At 38.5% G+C, this 18042-nt stretch overlaps 2 protein-coding genes across 2 annotated transcripts in view; one reads left to right on the top strand and one right to left on the bottom strand.

The window, feature by feature from the left end:
- Positions 1 to 3192: 3192 nt before the first annotated feature.
- LOC114554436 (inhibin beta B chain) lies at positions 3193 to 5554 on the bottom strand. Its single transcript, XM_028576283.1, has 2 exons — positions 4577 to 5554; positions 3193 to 4117 (listed from the first exon to the last, which is right to left on the bottom strand). Exons 1-2 carry the CDS (start codon positions 4950 to 4952, stop codon positions 3339 to 3341), a joined length of 1155 nt encoding a protein of 384 aa, XP_028432084.1. The 5' UTR covers positions 4953 to 5554; the 3' UTR covers positions 3193 to 3338.
- A 2701-nt stretch (positions 5555 to 8255) lies between these two features.
- Positions 8256 to 18042, top strand: part of r3hdm2 (R3H domain containing 2) — a 77535-nt gene continuing 67748 nt past the window's right edge. The window contains 2 exon segments of the mRNA XM_028575895.1: positions 8256 to 8544; positions 8860 to 8910. The gene's annotated coding sequence lies outside the window, so the exon portion shown is untranslated.

Raw genomic sequence — 18042 nt, 5'->3', positions numbered from 1 at the left:
CATATAGAAAAGGGTCAGTGTGCAATCATGGTTTACCAAATAATGATGTGTGGTTGTGTGCTACTGTACTGATATTACAGAAAAATAGCAGCACACATTCTTTATAGTTCATAAGTTTTCCAAAATCAAACATACTTTATTGTTTCTTTATTGTTTTTTTTTTTTATTGTTTTTTGTAAAATTGATTATTTACTTCTATACTATTGTCTCAGCTTTAGATTGTGATCAATTCCAGCTGTAGGTGCATGATGTGAAAATGACAACATGCCAAGGGAATGTTTACACACCAAACACAGACAGTCCATAAAGCCACTTCCACTATTTGTATGAGCAAACATGCCCTTTGCCTTACAGAAGGTGCCAATGTGATTACAAGGCAGGTAACGTGTTTCTTATGTTGGCTAAAATTGGAAATCTGCTTTAAGAGAAATACCAGTGACTTTTACTGTGTTATCATTTATGCACTTGGTAGTAAAATGTATATTCATGCAGCTTGTGAAAAAAAACAATGAATTGTAAAAAAAAAAGCATTGAGGGGGAATTTCTAATATTTACTAAATCAAAACATATTTTCACTGTTAAATACATCTTTTAGCCACAACTGCTAAGAGACTAAGACTTTGTTTATACGTTATTTTCTCTGCTGTGTTCAGTTTAGTTTGTATATATTTTTATAATGACCATTATTCTTTCTGTTCTGAGGTGCAGTGTGTTGTCGTTGTGGCAAAAACAATGATCAAAAATATAATATAATATAATATAATGGAAATAACCAGGTTGATTTCAAAATATTTATTTATTTATTCAAAAATATAATTTAACTGTAATCATATAATTTCAGCACACTGGCAAACATTTTACATTTAATAGCAATTACAAATAATTCATTATGCACAAAATGCATGATATAAAAATAAAGACAATAATTACAACTTTCAATTGACACAAAATTCAAATCCTGGCTCTATTTCTCCACCAGTTACAGTATACAGAAATCTGTGTGCTCTGCAAACACATGCAATACAATGCATTTAAACACTAGAAAAAACTACAGCTTAAGAAAATAAGCTGAATGACTTTGTTGTAGTGCCACCCTGAGTTATAAGTAGTAGACCCTTAAAGCTCTAAAAATACAGTAGGGTGATAAAGTGCTTAATAAGTTATGTTATGGTGGGACCTCAATGTCACATTGAGTCCTGGGACAGGGGGTGCTTGCAAGATAAAATACTACACAATAATCTCTAGCATTAAAATTGTTTTACCCAGGTTGTAAGAAATGATACAAGAGTAGCTTTTAGAGGCAACAGAGAGAAGGTGAAACAAGTTTGTGGGCTATTTGGACAGAAATGTAATGCAAAAACGTGTTATAATGTTTGGGTAAAATGCCCCAACTTATTGCCTGAAAATCTTTCCTGTGTCATCATAGCAGTACAAGACAGTAAGGACAAACCCATGAAACATCATCCAGACAGCAGAAAATGTCTTTGGCTTTTGATTCAAACATAGGTAAGAAGTAGACAAGGCCTGGGTCTTGTACTAGCAGTGTAATACTTAGGTTGTTGGTATACAATAAATGGTTATACTATATAGTTCTTCCTAGCATGAAATGGCACAAGGCATGTGCTGAGAGATGTTTAAATCTTTGAGTTTGTCAAATTTGAAAATCTGGTGGTTTAAAGTATTTTTTCAATAATGTGTTGCATTGTGGGGCAATGGTGCCCATCACACTTTAAGTTATTTTAGTATTAATGCTGGCATTTTTAAATATACCTTACTTGATCATTTTCCAGGTATGGACATACTTTAGTCCCTTCTAAATCATAGGACTATAAGTTGTGCTTTTGGGATACAATTTCCCCAAATCCCCAAAAATGACCAGATTGCCTTTAGCTGGAAAGCTTCTAATTTTACATACAAAACTTTAGACTTTGAGAGGTATAAATGCCAACGTGCAACACCACATGCTCACTGACCCACCTGCCTCAAAGACCTTCACATAAGCTGACACTGTAGCAATAGCTAAATGTTTGCTCACGCTGCTGAGAATAACCTTGGGTTCATATGCTGTCAGACATAGTTACCCAACTGATTAGCCGACTTGTGTAAATAATACAGTGGAGATGCTGATCAAACATATTTCAACCTGCATGCAGCATTGGGTGTGCTCAGACAAAACTCAGATTGGCAGATGCACCTTTTAAAACCATTTCAGTTCAATCATACCACAACTTCACAATAAAATTAAAATGTTTGTGGGGTGTAATTTAAGAAAAAGTCATAGAAACAATACAAACAAATCTGTATGAACATTGTGTCTTGAGCCCACATATAAAGACTGCATTAGGCAGTACTCAATTGATTCTCTTTGGTATTTAGACCAAGGTGACTTAATACTCCAAGTTGAACTTTGTCATCAAAAGTTAATAAAAAAGGCACACTTTTAATTAAGGATCTCTCTCATTGTTTTAAAGTATTTAGAGTATATGGGTATAAAAGGTTTCCATGGCAGACATTTTGACATATCACAGGGACTATTACATAAAAACATACTGCAGCTAATGTTTTGAAAGAGTTAGAAGTGCAGTCAGTTCTTATCCCAATTTCCTGAGATCCATTAAAAAATTTGACTTTGGACTAAATCTCAGCAGCAATTGTGAAATAGAAAATAAATAATCTACATATGACAAAAAGGAAAAAAAAGATTGCATCTCTAAAATGTACACTACAGTGAAGGCTTCATATGTATCTCTATGGGCTTCGTGTGACTATTAATATAAGCAGGACTTCAATCAGCCCTGGCCTGATCTTCTTGTCACCACTATAAATGTTTTACATTAATATTGCACCTTTCTTGTCTGTGTTCAGTCTGCCGTATGTTAAGGTGGCTTTGTTTATATTCTCTCTTTAGTTAAAGCCTCTGACATAAAAAATGTGTCTCCATTCAGACTCACTGTATATTCTTATTTGGATTCACTCAATTGGTTCTAAGCACTAAACAGTTTCTCTCTAACTAGCTGTTTACATACTGTGCATTATTTTAAAATGAAATAAAAAAATATAAGTGACAATTTCTTAAAATATAAATAAATAAAAACATCTTTGTCTTTGTGCCTATATTTCCCTAATGTAGTAATTTTGAAACAAAACTTGTTACTTCTATTTTCTTTTTTAAAGTAAAAGTAACAACATAATTAGAGTTGGTTGTCCCAAACTATATATATAAAAATACTTCACCTGCTCTGTTCTTGTGTGTTATCTTTCTGTCTGTCTACACACATAATTCTCCTGTGAAGAAACAAATCAATGTTAACTATGCCATGTCTTTCATACTCTGTCATTTATGTACATCCGCAGGACTCCACTATCATATCAGGGACATCCGTTTTGACAATGCTGTGCTGGGAGTTGAAGTACACCATGGAGAGTGGCCGGCGCTCAGTGGGAACACAGCATGAAGATGCAGCTGTGTTTATGCCGTTGACTTTCAGCTGGCTGAAGACAGTGGCATGGAATGAGGATGCTATACCTGGAGAGCCAGCCAGATGTTGGGGGCACTGACCCATGCAATAGTTCATATGGTAGCCTTCAGGAGCAATGATCCAGTCATGCCACTGGATATCCTTGAACTTGATGTAGAAGTCTCTCTTGCAGCACACGCTTACATCGTCACCACAACGCAACGAGCGCTTTTTAAGTATGTGTTTGGAGTGGTCATCACGGAGATGCACCTGGGCAACCAGGAAGGGCTGGTTGGGGGTATCAGAACCATCCAGGGAGCAAAGGTTCTTCCCATCTTCATCGCAGCTGACCTCCAGCTGCAGCCGGCGCTGGCCGCCATCCAGGAAGGCCTGCAGGGTGCGGGTGATGGGGAAGGTGTGCCAGCTACTCTCTTGGACCTCCAGCATCTTTTCCATCACCAGGGTGCGGTTAGAGCCTGACAACCCACCTTCTGCAGAGAGGAAGACCTGGGCAGAGAGGCGGGAGTCTCGATGAGGGTCCTCAGAGGAGCGGGCGTAGATCCACAGAGAAGACTGGAGCACCTGCATACTTTGGCCACGTTCCTGCAGAAACTGGAAGGTAAGACTGAGGCTGGCTGCATCACCAATCTCTGTCTCATCTATGGATCAATGACAAGAACAACAAAATTTTGGAGTTACCTGGCTGTCTCACACAAACATGGGGAGGGAGTGGGATTTTAAAAGTAAAACTGCAGATAAATGACAGGTCAATCTACTTTTACTCAAATCAAGCATTTTACCTTACTACCATAATGCCATTAATACCATAATGTAAAATGTTATGGTTGACCCCTCATATAAGCTCACATCAAGCCCTATTATAGGCTACTTATGGTTAAATCTAAAAGGTATTGACAGGTACTCTAACATACATTTTTAGATTGTATGGAATAGTACAACAACGTAAAGTAATTGACAAGGCACACGGAATCCCTGACCTAATTTGTGTCAATTTTACGCACTGACAGGCGTAAAATGGACACAACATGCGCTCATGTGGTGTTTTCCCATACAGGGGAAAACAGCTTTACAGTGTAAAATGTGAATACCAAACTTACTTAGATCTGCAAAGCTCACTATTTCATAGCCTTGGTCGTTGGTAGGTATAGGCCTACTGTTTGCTAGTTCAAGAGTACCATCCTGTCTGACGCTCCCCGAATGCAGTTTGCGCAGTGCAATGAGGAGCGCTGCCCGGGGCACCGTCTGAGTGATGTTTGGTCTCTCTTTCAGGTGCAGCTTGTCCAAAAGTTGCTGCTTGGCGAATTCTATCATCAGCCTTTCTTCTGCGTCTTTCTCCATCGCAGGCATACCACAGGACGCGCAGCCAAGGGAGCCACTGACCCAGAGACCCTGCATCAGCAAGTGTGCAAAAAACAGAAACGCTGGAAGTACAAAAGACTGCGTCATCCTCGACTCTGAAGTAAATAAATGCATTTCTGTGCTAGGCGTGCGTAAAAGAACAAATCCAAATCTTCAAATCCTTTTTTTCCTGAGTTGTCTCTTTGGAAGTAATAAGTTTCAAAAAAAAGTTGTCAGAGGTCCTTGTTGACAGCACCGTGAAGACAAGAGCTGAGAAAAAGGAATGGTGTTTCACCCTCCCGATGGTGAAGATATCTGGGGTAATCCACCAAAACTGGTGACACGTTGGAGGGACGCACCAATGAGCGCATCGGGACATCGTGGAAATTACTGGCAAAGCATCAGTGTGTCCTGCTTTCACACACAACCCATCACTCACACAACACATGCAAAACACTCGCCCCACACGTAGACTACTGACACAGAAGGAATGACTAGTGGCACACGGAATCAATTAAAACAAATGCCAGTGACACACCTGGTACATGACCTCACTCGCTGCATTGCATTAACAAAGACGTCAGTTTAAGAGTGATTGGTTGAGATAGCCTGCATATAAACTCATAAAGTGGATACAATAATGTCGCCATCTACGTTAATCACAAGAGGTAGTTTTTCTGCCTCGTTGCCCTCTCCTGAGCAAAATACGCCAATACTGCCAACACTCTTAGCGATCAAAGTTTAAATCCAGTGCTCTTTAACCCAGTTACAGATTGAGCGAGCCACATAGCCACCAAACAATTGTAGTTCAAAACATGCAAAAGTTCTCGAGGCTACGAGAGGTGCAGCGCGGTATTTGAAACACGTTCCGTCATGTTGCCTTCAAGGTGGCATAATATTAGCCAATTACAGCCTACTGTAAAATGATATGATATGTGTGTGTGTGTGTGTGTGTGTGTGTGTGTGTGCGTGTGTGTGTGTCAGAGAGAGAGAGAGAGAGAAAAGAAGAAGAAGAATAAGAAGGCTAATGACTAGTTGCCCGTACAAGTCTTGTCTGGTTGGGTTCGCCATATAAAATCCAAAAAAGACCAGTTCACCAAAGTTGCACTTGCTTTTGATGGACTTTAATGTAGCCTGTTTGCACTGTGAATCTGCTGAAATGGCATGATTGCCCTTGATATAAGACATAGGTCTACAGCACACATGTTGACATTCAGTGTCCCCATTTATACCTATAATAATGTTGTATAGTTGGTTTGTAAGAAGTTAGAGTGTCAAGAAAGCAACTGTAATGAATTAGTTCTAGTGAAACTTGTTGAATGTAGTAACATGTTGTTTATAAGTTATACACTACCATTTCACAAACTTTGGTAAGGAGCCCTTCAGGTATGCACCCCCATGAAAAAAGAATGACTTTCACAATCAAGCTATATAGATAGGCTAATATGTTGGGTTGAAAAGTGCCTTAACAACATGCGTTGTCACCTTTTGAAAGTGTAGCCTTCCACATGGACACATATAAGACAAGCTGTATCGACAATCAAGTTTTCTTAGAACTTTTCCTAAACTGTATAAGTGTATCATTTAAATAAACAAGTCATAGGCCTAGTAGCCATATAGCCTATATTTTGCCTAAGGGTTAAATATGAGGTTGAGTTGTACTTGCCTGCCTACATGTGGGAACTTTTGGAACTACAACAAACTTTACCTACCTATTGGTGCCTTTGAATAATGTGTAAAATACATAGACTGTAAGTGTTTACATTTAAGGTAAAGCCAAAGTTGTATTTCACTCAACAGCCACATAATCAAACTTAAGGAAGGTTAAAAATGAGGTTAAAACTCAATCATTTAATGTTAGAATGATAATGTTAATATAAACTATGTATTTTGAAGTCAAGTAACGATTGTATTGTAGATATCTAAAATGGGAGTTCTGCCTCATAAGAATTCTATTGCAGATATGTGGAATGTTTATTCTGGATAGGAAGAATGGGGTTGTGGATATCTGAAATTGAAAGCCCCATACACATGAATGGGAACGTGATGTCATTTGTACTAGTAAGAATTACGTTGTGGCTATCTGAAATGACAATTGTAGATAGGAAGAATGTCATTGTGGACAGAGTTGAATTATGGATATCTGCAAATGCAATACATATCCAGCCTAGCTATTAAATGTTAAAGTGGCCACATACATGTTTTAATGACTTTTAGAAATCTTAAATTTAGCTTTGACCAGTAAAATCAAAGTTGTAGATATCTTGAGATACAATTTTTGCCAGTGAAATTCTTATTTTGGATATCTCTATTGGCATTCTATAGTGAGAATACAATTTTAACGAGAATAAATACTGTTATGGATATCTAAAATACAATTGTGGATAGTCAATGAACCCTTTTTATGTTAAAATGGCATCCTATCTGAAATCTGAAATTGCATTTTTACTAGCCATAATACGAATTGTTGATATCCGTAATGACATTTTTACTAATCAGAATGTATTTTGGATAGTCAAAATTACAATATAGATATCTAGAATGTTTGTTTCATTTTGGATATCTGAAATTAGAGTTTTGACTAGTAACATTTGTATCGTAGATATCTGAAATGGGAGTTCTTCCTATTAATAATTCTATTGCAGATATGTGGAATGTTCATTCTGGATTGTAAGAATGACGTTGTGGGTATCTGAAATTGAAAGCCCCATACACTTGAGTGGAAAAACGTGACGTCATTTGTACTAGTAAGAATGACGTTGTGGATATCTGAAATGACAATTGTAGATAGGAAGAATGTCATTGTGGACAGGAGCCTTTAGAAAGGAATTTTTATGGGCCTCTCCCAGCATCCACAGCTATTCATTCTAGCATCTTTTTGGGCCCTCCTCACATGAGGGCCCTGATGGGTACTCAGTCCCCTTTTCCTCCCCAGTCCAACGCCCCTGATTGTGCATATCTGAATTGTTCTTTTTGACTAGGAAGAGTTGAATTATGGATATCTGCAATAAATATCCAGTCTAGCTATTAAATGTTAAAATGGCTTGCCATACCGGACACACCAGGCCAGCACTAAGAGGCACAGGAATCTACCCTCAGGACACTAGGATTCTAGACGAAGACACTAGACTGCCCCTCACCACCACACATTCTATAGCTGATGGTATTAAATTTCACTGAAATTGTACCTCAAACGATTTAATTTGATGAATGATTAATAATGCCAATAAACCGCTTTCCAACTAAAGAGGAGTATGCCCATTGTCAAGACCGGAGATAAAAACGGCCCCTTAATAAATATAAATATATATATTGAATTATATAATTAAAATTATATACATATACGTAGGTATTATCTAACGTATGTATATGTATCTATATAACACAACTCTACTGTATCCTGAACGTCTCCCTTTCAATGTGTAGTACGCCGTTGACGTAAACTGTCGGCGAGGGGAAAAAAAGTGACGCTGACACACATACAAGCCGGAGCTGAGAAGAGGGAATAGCGTTTTGTTTCTTTTTTCTTTAATTTGTGTCCTTTTATTCTTTAGCGTTTTGTTGTTATTTCGCTGTATTCATGTTACGGATTTGACTGCCTTGCTCCTCAGCGCTTGCCATCTATCGTTAACGTTCATGCCGCTCTCCCCTCACGCGGCGCTACTTTGACAGTCGGGGTCGCAGTTAACCAACTCGAGCTAGCAGCTCCATTATATTATTAGCGTTGGTAAGTCATTCGGAAAGCTAGCTAACCTTAACTCCTTCTTTGAGACCTGACAGTGCTAGTAAAGATTTATAACAAGGTTCACCTTACTGTAAACCTATGGCTAAGTTTTGTTAACGTAGGGTTGCTAGCATACATTGAAAGGAAAAGGCTAGCTAGCGGGCTAACATTAGCTAGATGGCTAGGTGCTGTTGATGGCTAATTATACTCGCCAGTGGAAACCTGGTGAGCTAGCTATTGTTAGCGTGTGGGCAAGCTAATATTTTCAGTCAACTGCACAGCCACTGCTCTGACCAATCTGCCATCTGCTTTCTACAGATAGCTTGAAGGATTCTTCACACGGACTCGCGACATACGGCCAGCAAAACGGTGAGCTGAACCTTTGAGATGCCTTGAGATAACTTATGTTAATCGATGATCCATGATTTTTATAACGTTACGTTAAGCACTATATTTAAAGTCCGCCTTATCCATACCTGGCACGAGAATCCGAATCAGAAAACCGATTTATTATCAAGGAAGTTTACATCGACAAGGATTTTGACTTGGTGTAGTAACGTTAGGTGCATACAGTAAACGATGAACATATTAAAAAGGCAATAGCTAAACAACAAAACAGAGTACTGCTACAGCCAAAAACATGAATACAGTACAACACAGTCAACGTTACTGAAACTCGCTGAATGAATGATTGACTGACTGGAGTAACTGGGAATGAAGTGATAAGCTAATTATCTGGTTGAATTAGAATGAAGTGATTGGAAATAGTAGCTGTTAATTGCAATCACGATTAAAGCCCACCGTAGCTGGTGACAACAAGGTGTTATGCTATTACACCCTGTCGTGTATATGGTTGTGTCCACTGATAGTCAGAAACGACCTCAATTATATAGCATACCTCTTAATGATATAATAAATTTGCCGGAAATTACAAACCCATAGTTTATAATAATGATTGAATGATAGTGGGTTATGAGGCTGAATTGAAGTGAGCTTATTTAGAAATCAAAAAAACACAATTAGGACTGCACTACTGGGCTGTGTTTATTGTTGTTATTGTGTATTATTGTGTTGAAGTGTACATTGTGTGTAATTTCAAAATTTTCTTTGCCATCTTCTAAACTAAGGTAATATCTGTCATCCAAGGCCTTTGCTCAGTGAGGCATAATTCTTCTTTGACCTAATGGGGAAAAAAAATAAACAGAAACAAGTCTGTCATTTAGTTTTGTTTTGAGGAGGATTGAAATGAGAAATAGGGTTTGTTGAGAAAAACATGACAAATGGCCATTGGTCTTTGTGTCTTGGCTTTAGCTCAACATTTTGATACTCAAGCTGAAAATAGATGGCAAGCCTGTTGTGTCAAACTAGGTGGGATCACAGCACAGACTGTCGGAGCTGTGATTCAAACATCTGCTCTGGGAAAACAGCATGTGTGTCTGAAAACATAAATATTCAACATACATATTTTACAATTGGCGTTGGCCCGTCATGTGATGCAGAGAATCAGCAAGTGGCAGGCAAGGACTGCCGATATATGGTTACATTTGATATTGAGACTGTTTTGAAAATATCACAATTTGTCTGTTCCTTAGTAGACTGACTAAGGTTAAGGATGCTAAGGAAGCAGTTTCTGTATTTCTTTTGTTAAATCATTATATATATATATAGATAGATAGATAGCTAGATAGATATATATATATATATATATATATATATATATATATATAGAGAGATATATATATATATATATATATAGAGATATATATATATATATATAGATAGATAGAGAGATATATATATATATAGAGATATATATATATATATATATATAGATAGAGAGATATATATATATATATATATATATATATATATATATATATATATACACATATATATACACACTGATTTGTTTTGTACCAGATGGGACCCAATTGCAGCTCTTTTTTTTTTTTTCTGCATCTGTACATTAGGCACCTATCTTTATTAAATATTACTGAGTCAAATTGCTGGTGTATGGGTAGTATCATTGAGAAAAAGCTTATCCATAGTGAGATCTGTTGGAGGTGAGTCATTGAATCAACAGTCTGCTGTTGCTAAGGCCAGCAATAAAAAAGATGGTGTATCCTGCTTTGCTGTTAACATGTTTTCCCCCCTTTTATAAATTGTAGAAACTGACATTTTTGGTGGACAAGAATTGATGAAGAGATTTCATGATTTTATTCTTTTTTTGGTTTGCAGGAATACATGACTATAAACAGTTGTTTATTCATACACCTGTAGAACATGTGAGTTTATGTGTTGGATGTAACCTACTTGCTTTTACAGTATTCACTTCCTACAATCAAATATTTATACAAGCCAAGATGGTTAATGTAAAAGCGATTTTAATACTGTATTTTACGTGGTGATGTCATTGAAATAGGCAGCTATTTTCTGATAAGACATGATCTCTGTTATTTGTCAGCAATGTATCTATGTCTTCTGTCTCTGAATCTCCGTTTGCAGCAGCATGAGCAGAAGAGTGGCTTTTTCTAGAGAGATTTGAAGAGCTATTTATAGATCTCTGCCAGAGCACCAAGCGTGGTGCTATTGCTGCTGCTCCTATTTCTCTCTTCTCTTAACCAATCCTGCTTCTTTTTCTCTGTCTCTCTCCATCTTTATTTGTTCGCTCTTACTTTCCAGTTTTCTTTTTCTGAGCTCCATTTCTCTTGATCTCTTCCTCTGTCACTGTTTCTCAATCCTCTTGTTTTTCTCAATCCTCATTGCTTGCTTTGATATAAATTATTGATCAGAGCAGAAGGGAGGCGACTGGTTGCATGGCCTTAAGGTGCTGACACACCAGGCAGACTGCAAAGAACTAGTGGCGATGAAGGCCTGTGTCTTGAACACAAAGACTACAGTTGACGGCCAGCTAGCACAAATGTTCTGTGCCTGCGTGAGCGGTAATAACTCTCCATGCCATCAGGCGGCAGTATTCTGTTCGTCATTCAAAAAGGGAAACTGGATATCCAAACTGTTGCCATGATACATACAACAAAAAAGTGTTTGCCTGAAACAGCCAGCAGCACCAGCACAGAGCCAGGATGATGGAACGCCGGGAGATGGCTAGCTAGCCTGTTCTTCTCCCAGGCTTTCATCTGATTTCTGCATTGGGGAAGTGGAGGGACTGAGCAACTCTAGCTAGTTAGCTAGCTTGCTAATTCCACCCACCGTACTTTCACACTACAATGGTTACAGAAAATAAGCCAAACACAGTGTTTGCTCATCTAACAATAACAATGTGCTTCCCTATGCCGTGACAACGGTGTGTGAATTGAACATTAAATTGTTATATATTTAGTGGCCGGCTCAGTCTAGCACCAACCAGGGTGCAGAGGGAGAGAGGGAGAGACTTCTTTCAATTAAGTTTTACGATATAGGACATTGTATTTTTTTTATTGTGTAATGTGTAGGTATGCAGATCTTTTTAAACAAAGAAAAAAAAAAGCAGACAAGGGTCGACGAGTAGCAGTGGTGCGTGACACACCGCAAAAACTAAACACTTTTAGAATGAGTACCTATTGGCTTAATGCAAGAGTAGCTTTATTTGTTCAAAGATTTGGGTCAAAATAAGCTGTAATAAGACCATAAGAAACTGGTTATGTCCAAACACAATTGTATTTGGTGAAGCCCTGTTTGTACTTTTGCTGTGCTAGTGATAACCAATAGTGTTTCTTTATAACTTTACTTAAGTTATACGTATGTTGTGTGTAGAGACTGCCACATCTTGTGATTGTACTCATGAACGGTTTATCTGTGGTATCTTTGGCAACTGATCCTTGCTTTACTCCTCCCCTTTCTCCTTCCTGCCTTCTAAGCCCTTCACTGTCTTCTTTACTGTCCTGTAAGAGGCTACCTGGCTGCCCAAATCAAATGCAGAAGAAGCTGCTTGGTTTGAGGAATTAGGTGGCATTAGTGCAGGCCATCCCCTTTATCCCAGTCATGTGGTCAACCTGAGACAAACCTTTTTTCAGGGCCAATGTAGGTTGGAGTCATTGGTTGGATTCTCTTCTTAACTTGATATAAGCTCAGTTGTGTGCTAAATGTCCATCCATCCATGTTCTGTAAAGTTCTTAGGCTATGTCATGCAAGTTCCACAAATCCTGACAGTGGATTTTGAAGAAAAGACCGTCTTGCTGTGAGGTGACCATGTTACTGAGCCATAACACTACACTTATGCTAAATGTATACAATTTAAAGTGAAATATAATGGATTTAAATTAGTAAACTCAATTAGTAAAAGTGAGGAATGAATGAGACATGGTGCAGAGAGGGAAATGCAGCAATGACAGCCCTGGGTGCTGATTGGGTAACCAATATATCCCCCAACCAGGGTTGAATGTCAAGAACCAGTTTCAATATTGTAAGAACAGGGGCAATACTTACAAACCATCAACTTACAGACCACCATGGTAACCCCTGAAAGTGACTTGCTATAAATTTAGACCTACAGTGGTACCTTCTACCTGATTCGTTACGCACATATCAATGCATCTATGGCAGACTAAAGTGGTTTTCCATACAGCAAAAAAGTAAAAGGTGTCACTTGCCTTGTGAGTTTTGATGTCCGCCTAAACTGCAGCAAGCACATTGGTACCTCACCATCAAATTAGCTCATGGTTACTCTTTATTCTTTTTCTGCTCCTTCCTATTGTATTTAAAACTGATCCACTAACAAAAAAGTGTAAAAAATAAATGTAGGCTAATTCAGTGCACAGAGAAGTTTGGTCATCATAGTTTTCCCGGCGACCATAAAGGGTTTTTTATGGTTGCCCTATTATGGACAAAGTGCAAAAATAGATATTCCAATAGTGTGAACCTCTGTTTTTTAGAATGAACATCTGAACATTATTTTTGGCTAGTACTGACAGCTAGGGGTGGGGGGAAAAAATCGATACAGCATAGTATCGGAATATTTTCCGTGGCAATACTGTATCGATACACAGACACAATACTGTATCGATCTTTTATGAAATATGTGTTTGTCAGTCTGTCTTCTTGACGATCCCATTTTGCTGCAATAACATTGAAGTGAGATGAACAAACAGAGAAATGTATTTTTTTAGATAAAAACGATGTTGACAAAGTTTTTCTTTTGGGGACATAATTTGAAATTGGGAAAAATTTGAAGTTGGAAAAAAGGTAATACATTGCAATATCTTTAAAATCGCAATAATATTGTATCGTGATTATATCTTATCGTGAGGCCTCTGGTGATTCCCACCCCTACTGACAGCCCTATGTGTATTGGATTGATCAGATAAGATCAAGATGAAAAATGAGAAGACCCTTCTGTGTGTGCCTTCTCTACAGTTTGCTTGCTTTCCTCACTACCGATTTTTCTCTTTTTTAAGCTGAATAGCCAATCTGATGGATTTCTCTCACCGACGTCTCTGAGACTGGAAAAAAGCCGACCAGGGTCAATAAGTAGCGACGGTGCGTGACACACAGAGTGACACGCTGTGGCTGGTAATCAAAGAACGATGTGAAATACTGTTTTAACATGAAATAACCTAAGCAATTTTTTATCATTAATTAACTTGTTTCCTAGCTGCGTCGCGAGTTGTAGGAGCGTCATGGAGACAGCTAATGTTAATGTTATTTACCCTTCAGCTGTCAGTCAGCTTCCACCTCATTCTAATAACTGTATTCTCATTAACATGACAAACGGCAAGAAACTAATTGCTAATAAAGCTCGAAAGACGTGGTGACAGCACCGCTTGGCAAAGTTATCAATGCTGTTAGCATGCAGGGTTTTCCCTACCATTATAAGGCTTTGGTGCAGCACCCAAGCTGTTTTGGCACCACTTTAGCAGAAATAATGTAAAATCAATGTAAGAAACAAAACTAAGTGACTTTTCTCAGATCTAATTCTTTATTTTTAAAAAGGGACACTGTACATTAATTAACATTCTTAAGAAGAAAAAAAAGTTAAACGGTGTGCACCCGAGTTAGCTTAAAAGCTAGTTTAAAAAAATAATAATCATGATTATTTTGGTCAAAATTGAAATCAAAATTATTTAACACGATTACTTATTGACTTTTGGAAAGATGTTGCAATTATTGAATTAAAAAAACAAACATCCGTTAAATAACAGTGAAAACACTTTGAACTGTGAATTTTCCCTTTATACTTTTCCTGTTTAAATTCCAAATTTAAAATCTCATTTAAATGATTATATGATCAATCATCAAACTTTTTATTTAAATTACTCTGAAAAAAGAGAGGTGAATCAGTCACACCACAAACAAAGGCCAATTTGACAACAACAGTGCTGTCCTTTTTAATAAGTTTATTTTTTCTTTTTGCAAAGGGCCCCCAAAAATTGCAAACGGCCCTGCTAGCTGGTGTGTCTAAACGTTGGGAGGAGCTGCTGGATGGATCTGATAAGATGCACCTGTCAATGTGAGATGCGCAGCATGATGCCGAGGATGAAATGCAATGCTGAGATCTCTTTGCAGCCTTATGTCCCATAGGTTAATGACGAAGAGTAAGCGTTAACGTCAGTGACATGATTTGAGCTGTTGCACAGTTTTGACTCTTAACGCAACATTATAACATTATCGTCAACTCACTCACTGTAAATGCAAAAGGCGGCTGCTGACTCCTTAGCTGTTAACTATAACGTTACTGTTACCATTAAACAGGCTAACATTGGCAGCCTAACTGGTTATGTTACCAATAACGTAAACAAGCTAATAAACAATTAACAACGTTAACAAACAAAGTTGCTAGCAAGCTAAATGTTACCAATGTTGGGGATCCAAAATGCTGCAATTAAAAGTGGCGGGTTGGGATGGGTACATTCACATTTAATACACCCCACAAAATATAACACGCATTTTGAATTGCCTTGTTGCTGAAATGTACTACAGGAAAAAAAGTTCCCTTGCATTGCCCTACAACCTCCAGCCTATCAGTCTGTCACCAGGGCATAGAGAATGCTTTTGTGCCTGTCAGTCAGTCACAAGGGCATAGAGAAAGCTGTTGTTCCTGTCTGTCTCAGTGTATAGTTAACTGGACCGCGATCTCGACCATTATGCTATATTTCAGTTTTGAAAACTAAACCACACTTGCGACCGCTTTACCGGCATTGCCGTGATTCACCGTGACTTGAACAAGCTGCAGAGGCGACGTAGTCTTTCTCTATCTGCATCATGTGTCGGAGCTGAGCTCTGCTCTATGTGAATCATGCAGAGAGGACCGAGAAGCTCATGCTTATTCGCACTATGGTACCGAAATTTGGCATCAATTGATTTAACTGAGCGAGTCGGTCCTCGGTAGTACGACGTAATACTGAACTTGTGTACTGATATCGCAAGACATCGTTTCACCTCAATGAGACATATCGTCACGTTTTTCTGGGACGTGATCTCGTCACACCTCTACTCACAAACTCAACCATCTATGAGACAGACATCCCTGGACTTATGCTACCTCACCTATTTGCCTGTTGACGTTTCCTTTTGATGCTGAACTTTTGACTGCCTCTTTCCCATTGAGTCTTTCAGCTGCTGGTAGCAGTGAGGGGGGGCTGCAGGGGAAGATGCAAATATGTGGTAATGTGGGATTAGGGTTTTTCCGAGCTAATGAGGTGGTTTCTTTATTTTCCCCACTATCTTTCCTTCAAAACCTGTGTTTTTATTTGTTTTTAACATTGCAGCAGTGGTCTGTTTCGCCAGCTGTTGTCAGTACTTTGAGCTCATTCAGTTTGTCCAGACACAGGCTACAGATAAAGACTTCATATATTCCCATGAAATGGATTAGAGCCCGACCGATAAAGGATTTTTATGGCCGATATCGATACAAATATTTAGTGATTTAAAAATCCGATATATTGGTGTGTATGTATGTATATGTGTGTGTGTGTGTGTATATATATATATATATATATATATATATATATATATATATATATATATATATATATATATATATATATATATATATATATATATATATAAAAAATGAGATTGTGCCTGGACTGCCTGCGGATGTAGGCTTATGTCTTTTTATTTTTCAAAAGAAAACTACCAAACCTTAAATTGTAGTTGTGAAAGAAGAAATGTATTTACTGCGACCTTGTATAAGGATCCTGCCATTGTATCAAGTGACATACTGGCTGATCCAAGCAGCCCTTTAAACAGCTGGGCTTCTTGTGAGCCCTGGTTTAGCTGTCATTGCAATTATAGAGAGAGAGAGAGAGAGAGAGAGAGAGAGAGAGAGAGAGAGAGAGAGAGAGAGAGAGAGAGAGAGAGAGAGAGAGAGAGAGAGAGAGAGAGAGAGAGAGAGAGAGAGAGAGAGAGAGAGAGAGAGAGAGATCACAGGAAAGGTAGGGTTGGAGGAGAAGGGAGCGGTGCAAACTGTGCGCATGATGGCATAAGAGCAGTAGAGAGGGAGCCAGCCAGGAAGCAAGGCTTTCTGTCTCCCTGTAGTGGGTGTGCTTCATTCAGAAAAAGAGAGGGGGCAGTCAAAAAAAGAGTTGCTATCCATTTTCATGAAAACCATTAACAAAACGGAGCTGTTGGTGCCTACAGGCAGAGGGCAAGCGTGAAGACAAGAAAGTAGAATGAGCTAAAGAGAGTGACCGAGGTAATCACACCTGAAACTCCGCTATTTACATGCTGCGGGACATTTAATTCATTCATCTGTACTACTTAGCAAGATAGATTTAATGTCAGAGTTGTCTTGGTCCAGAGCTGGTTCTACTGCTGCGATAATGTGCTTTTATCTGTGAGACGCCTGATCCGACTTGGCTGGAGATCTCCAGAGCTGAACTCTAAATACAGTAAGCATGTGCTGTGTGTGTGCCTTTGTCAGTGGGTGTTAATAATTTTTCGGTGAGATGTAGCTTGTTCATGTGCCTTTCACAACTCTGAGATTTAGTTCAACATGCAGCTATTGCCACTGTTATATTTGCCTCTTATCTTGGCACTTTTCATTGTTGCTCTTTAAGTTCCTGCAGCAATTTTATTTAATTATGCCTTAGTAACCGTGCAAAAATCATAAAATAGGGCTTGCTGGAAGATAGTTTCATATACTTTGCATACTCATTGATATCAGTATGTTTTAATATGGAAGGAGAACCCTGATTGGTTTTATATATGATGATTTTTACACATTAAAGGCTGATATATGCCAGTGATCCATTTATGTTTGTATAGACGCACATAAAACGTGAGGCAAATGCTGAAGCAATGAGGAATTCCCTTCCACTGTGTCCCTGTGTGGGAGGAGGGAGGGTGGAGGTCGCCGGGTGGGGGTGGAGAGTCACTGAGAAGTAGGAGTCGCTCTGCAACACTGTCATACTGAGGAGGCAGGGAGGGGTGCAGTTAAAGAGGACAACCTATGGGCTTACATAAGGCTGTATGTGGGAAGTCCTGTGTTATGAGACCCTGAAGTTTATCCTCATGATCCTCTTTGCTTGAAGGTGCAGTCATGGGTTATGATAACGTCCGTTT

Source organism: Perca flavescens, chromosome 4 (assembly GCF_004354835.1).
Source record: "Perca flavescens isolate YP-PL-M2 chromosome 4, PFLA_1.0, whole genome shotgun sequence".
Classification (NCBI taxonomy): Eukaryota; Metazoa; Chordata; class Actinopteri; order Perciformes; family Percidae; genus Perca; species Perca flavescens.
Note: the sequence above shows the minus strand (reverse complement) of the source record. Positions and strands in the feature narration are given on the sequence as shown.

Bases quoted from the DNA above. Each gene is read 5' to 3' on its own strand.
- LOC114554436 (XM_028576283.1), bottom strand. From the start codon at position 4,952: ATGCATTTATTTACTTCAGAGTCGAGGATGACGCAGTCTTTTGTACTT. The intron at 4,118-4,576 runs GTAAGTTTGGTA...ATTGATCCATAG, and splicing joins AGTGAGCTTTGCAGATCTAA to ATGAGACAGAGATTGGTGAT.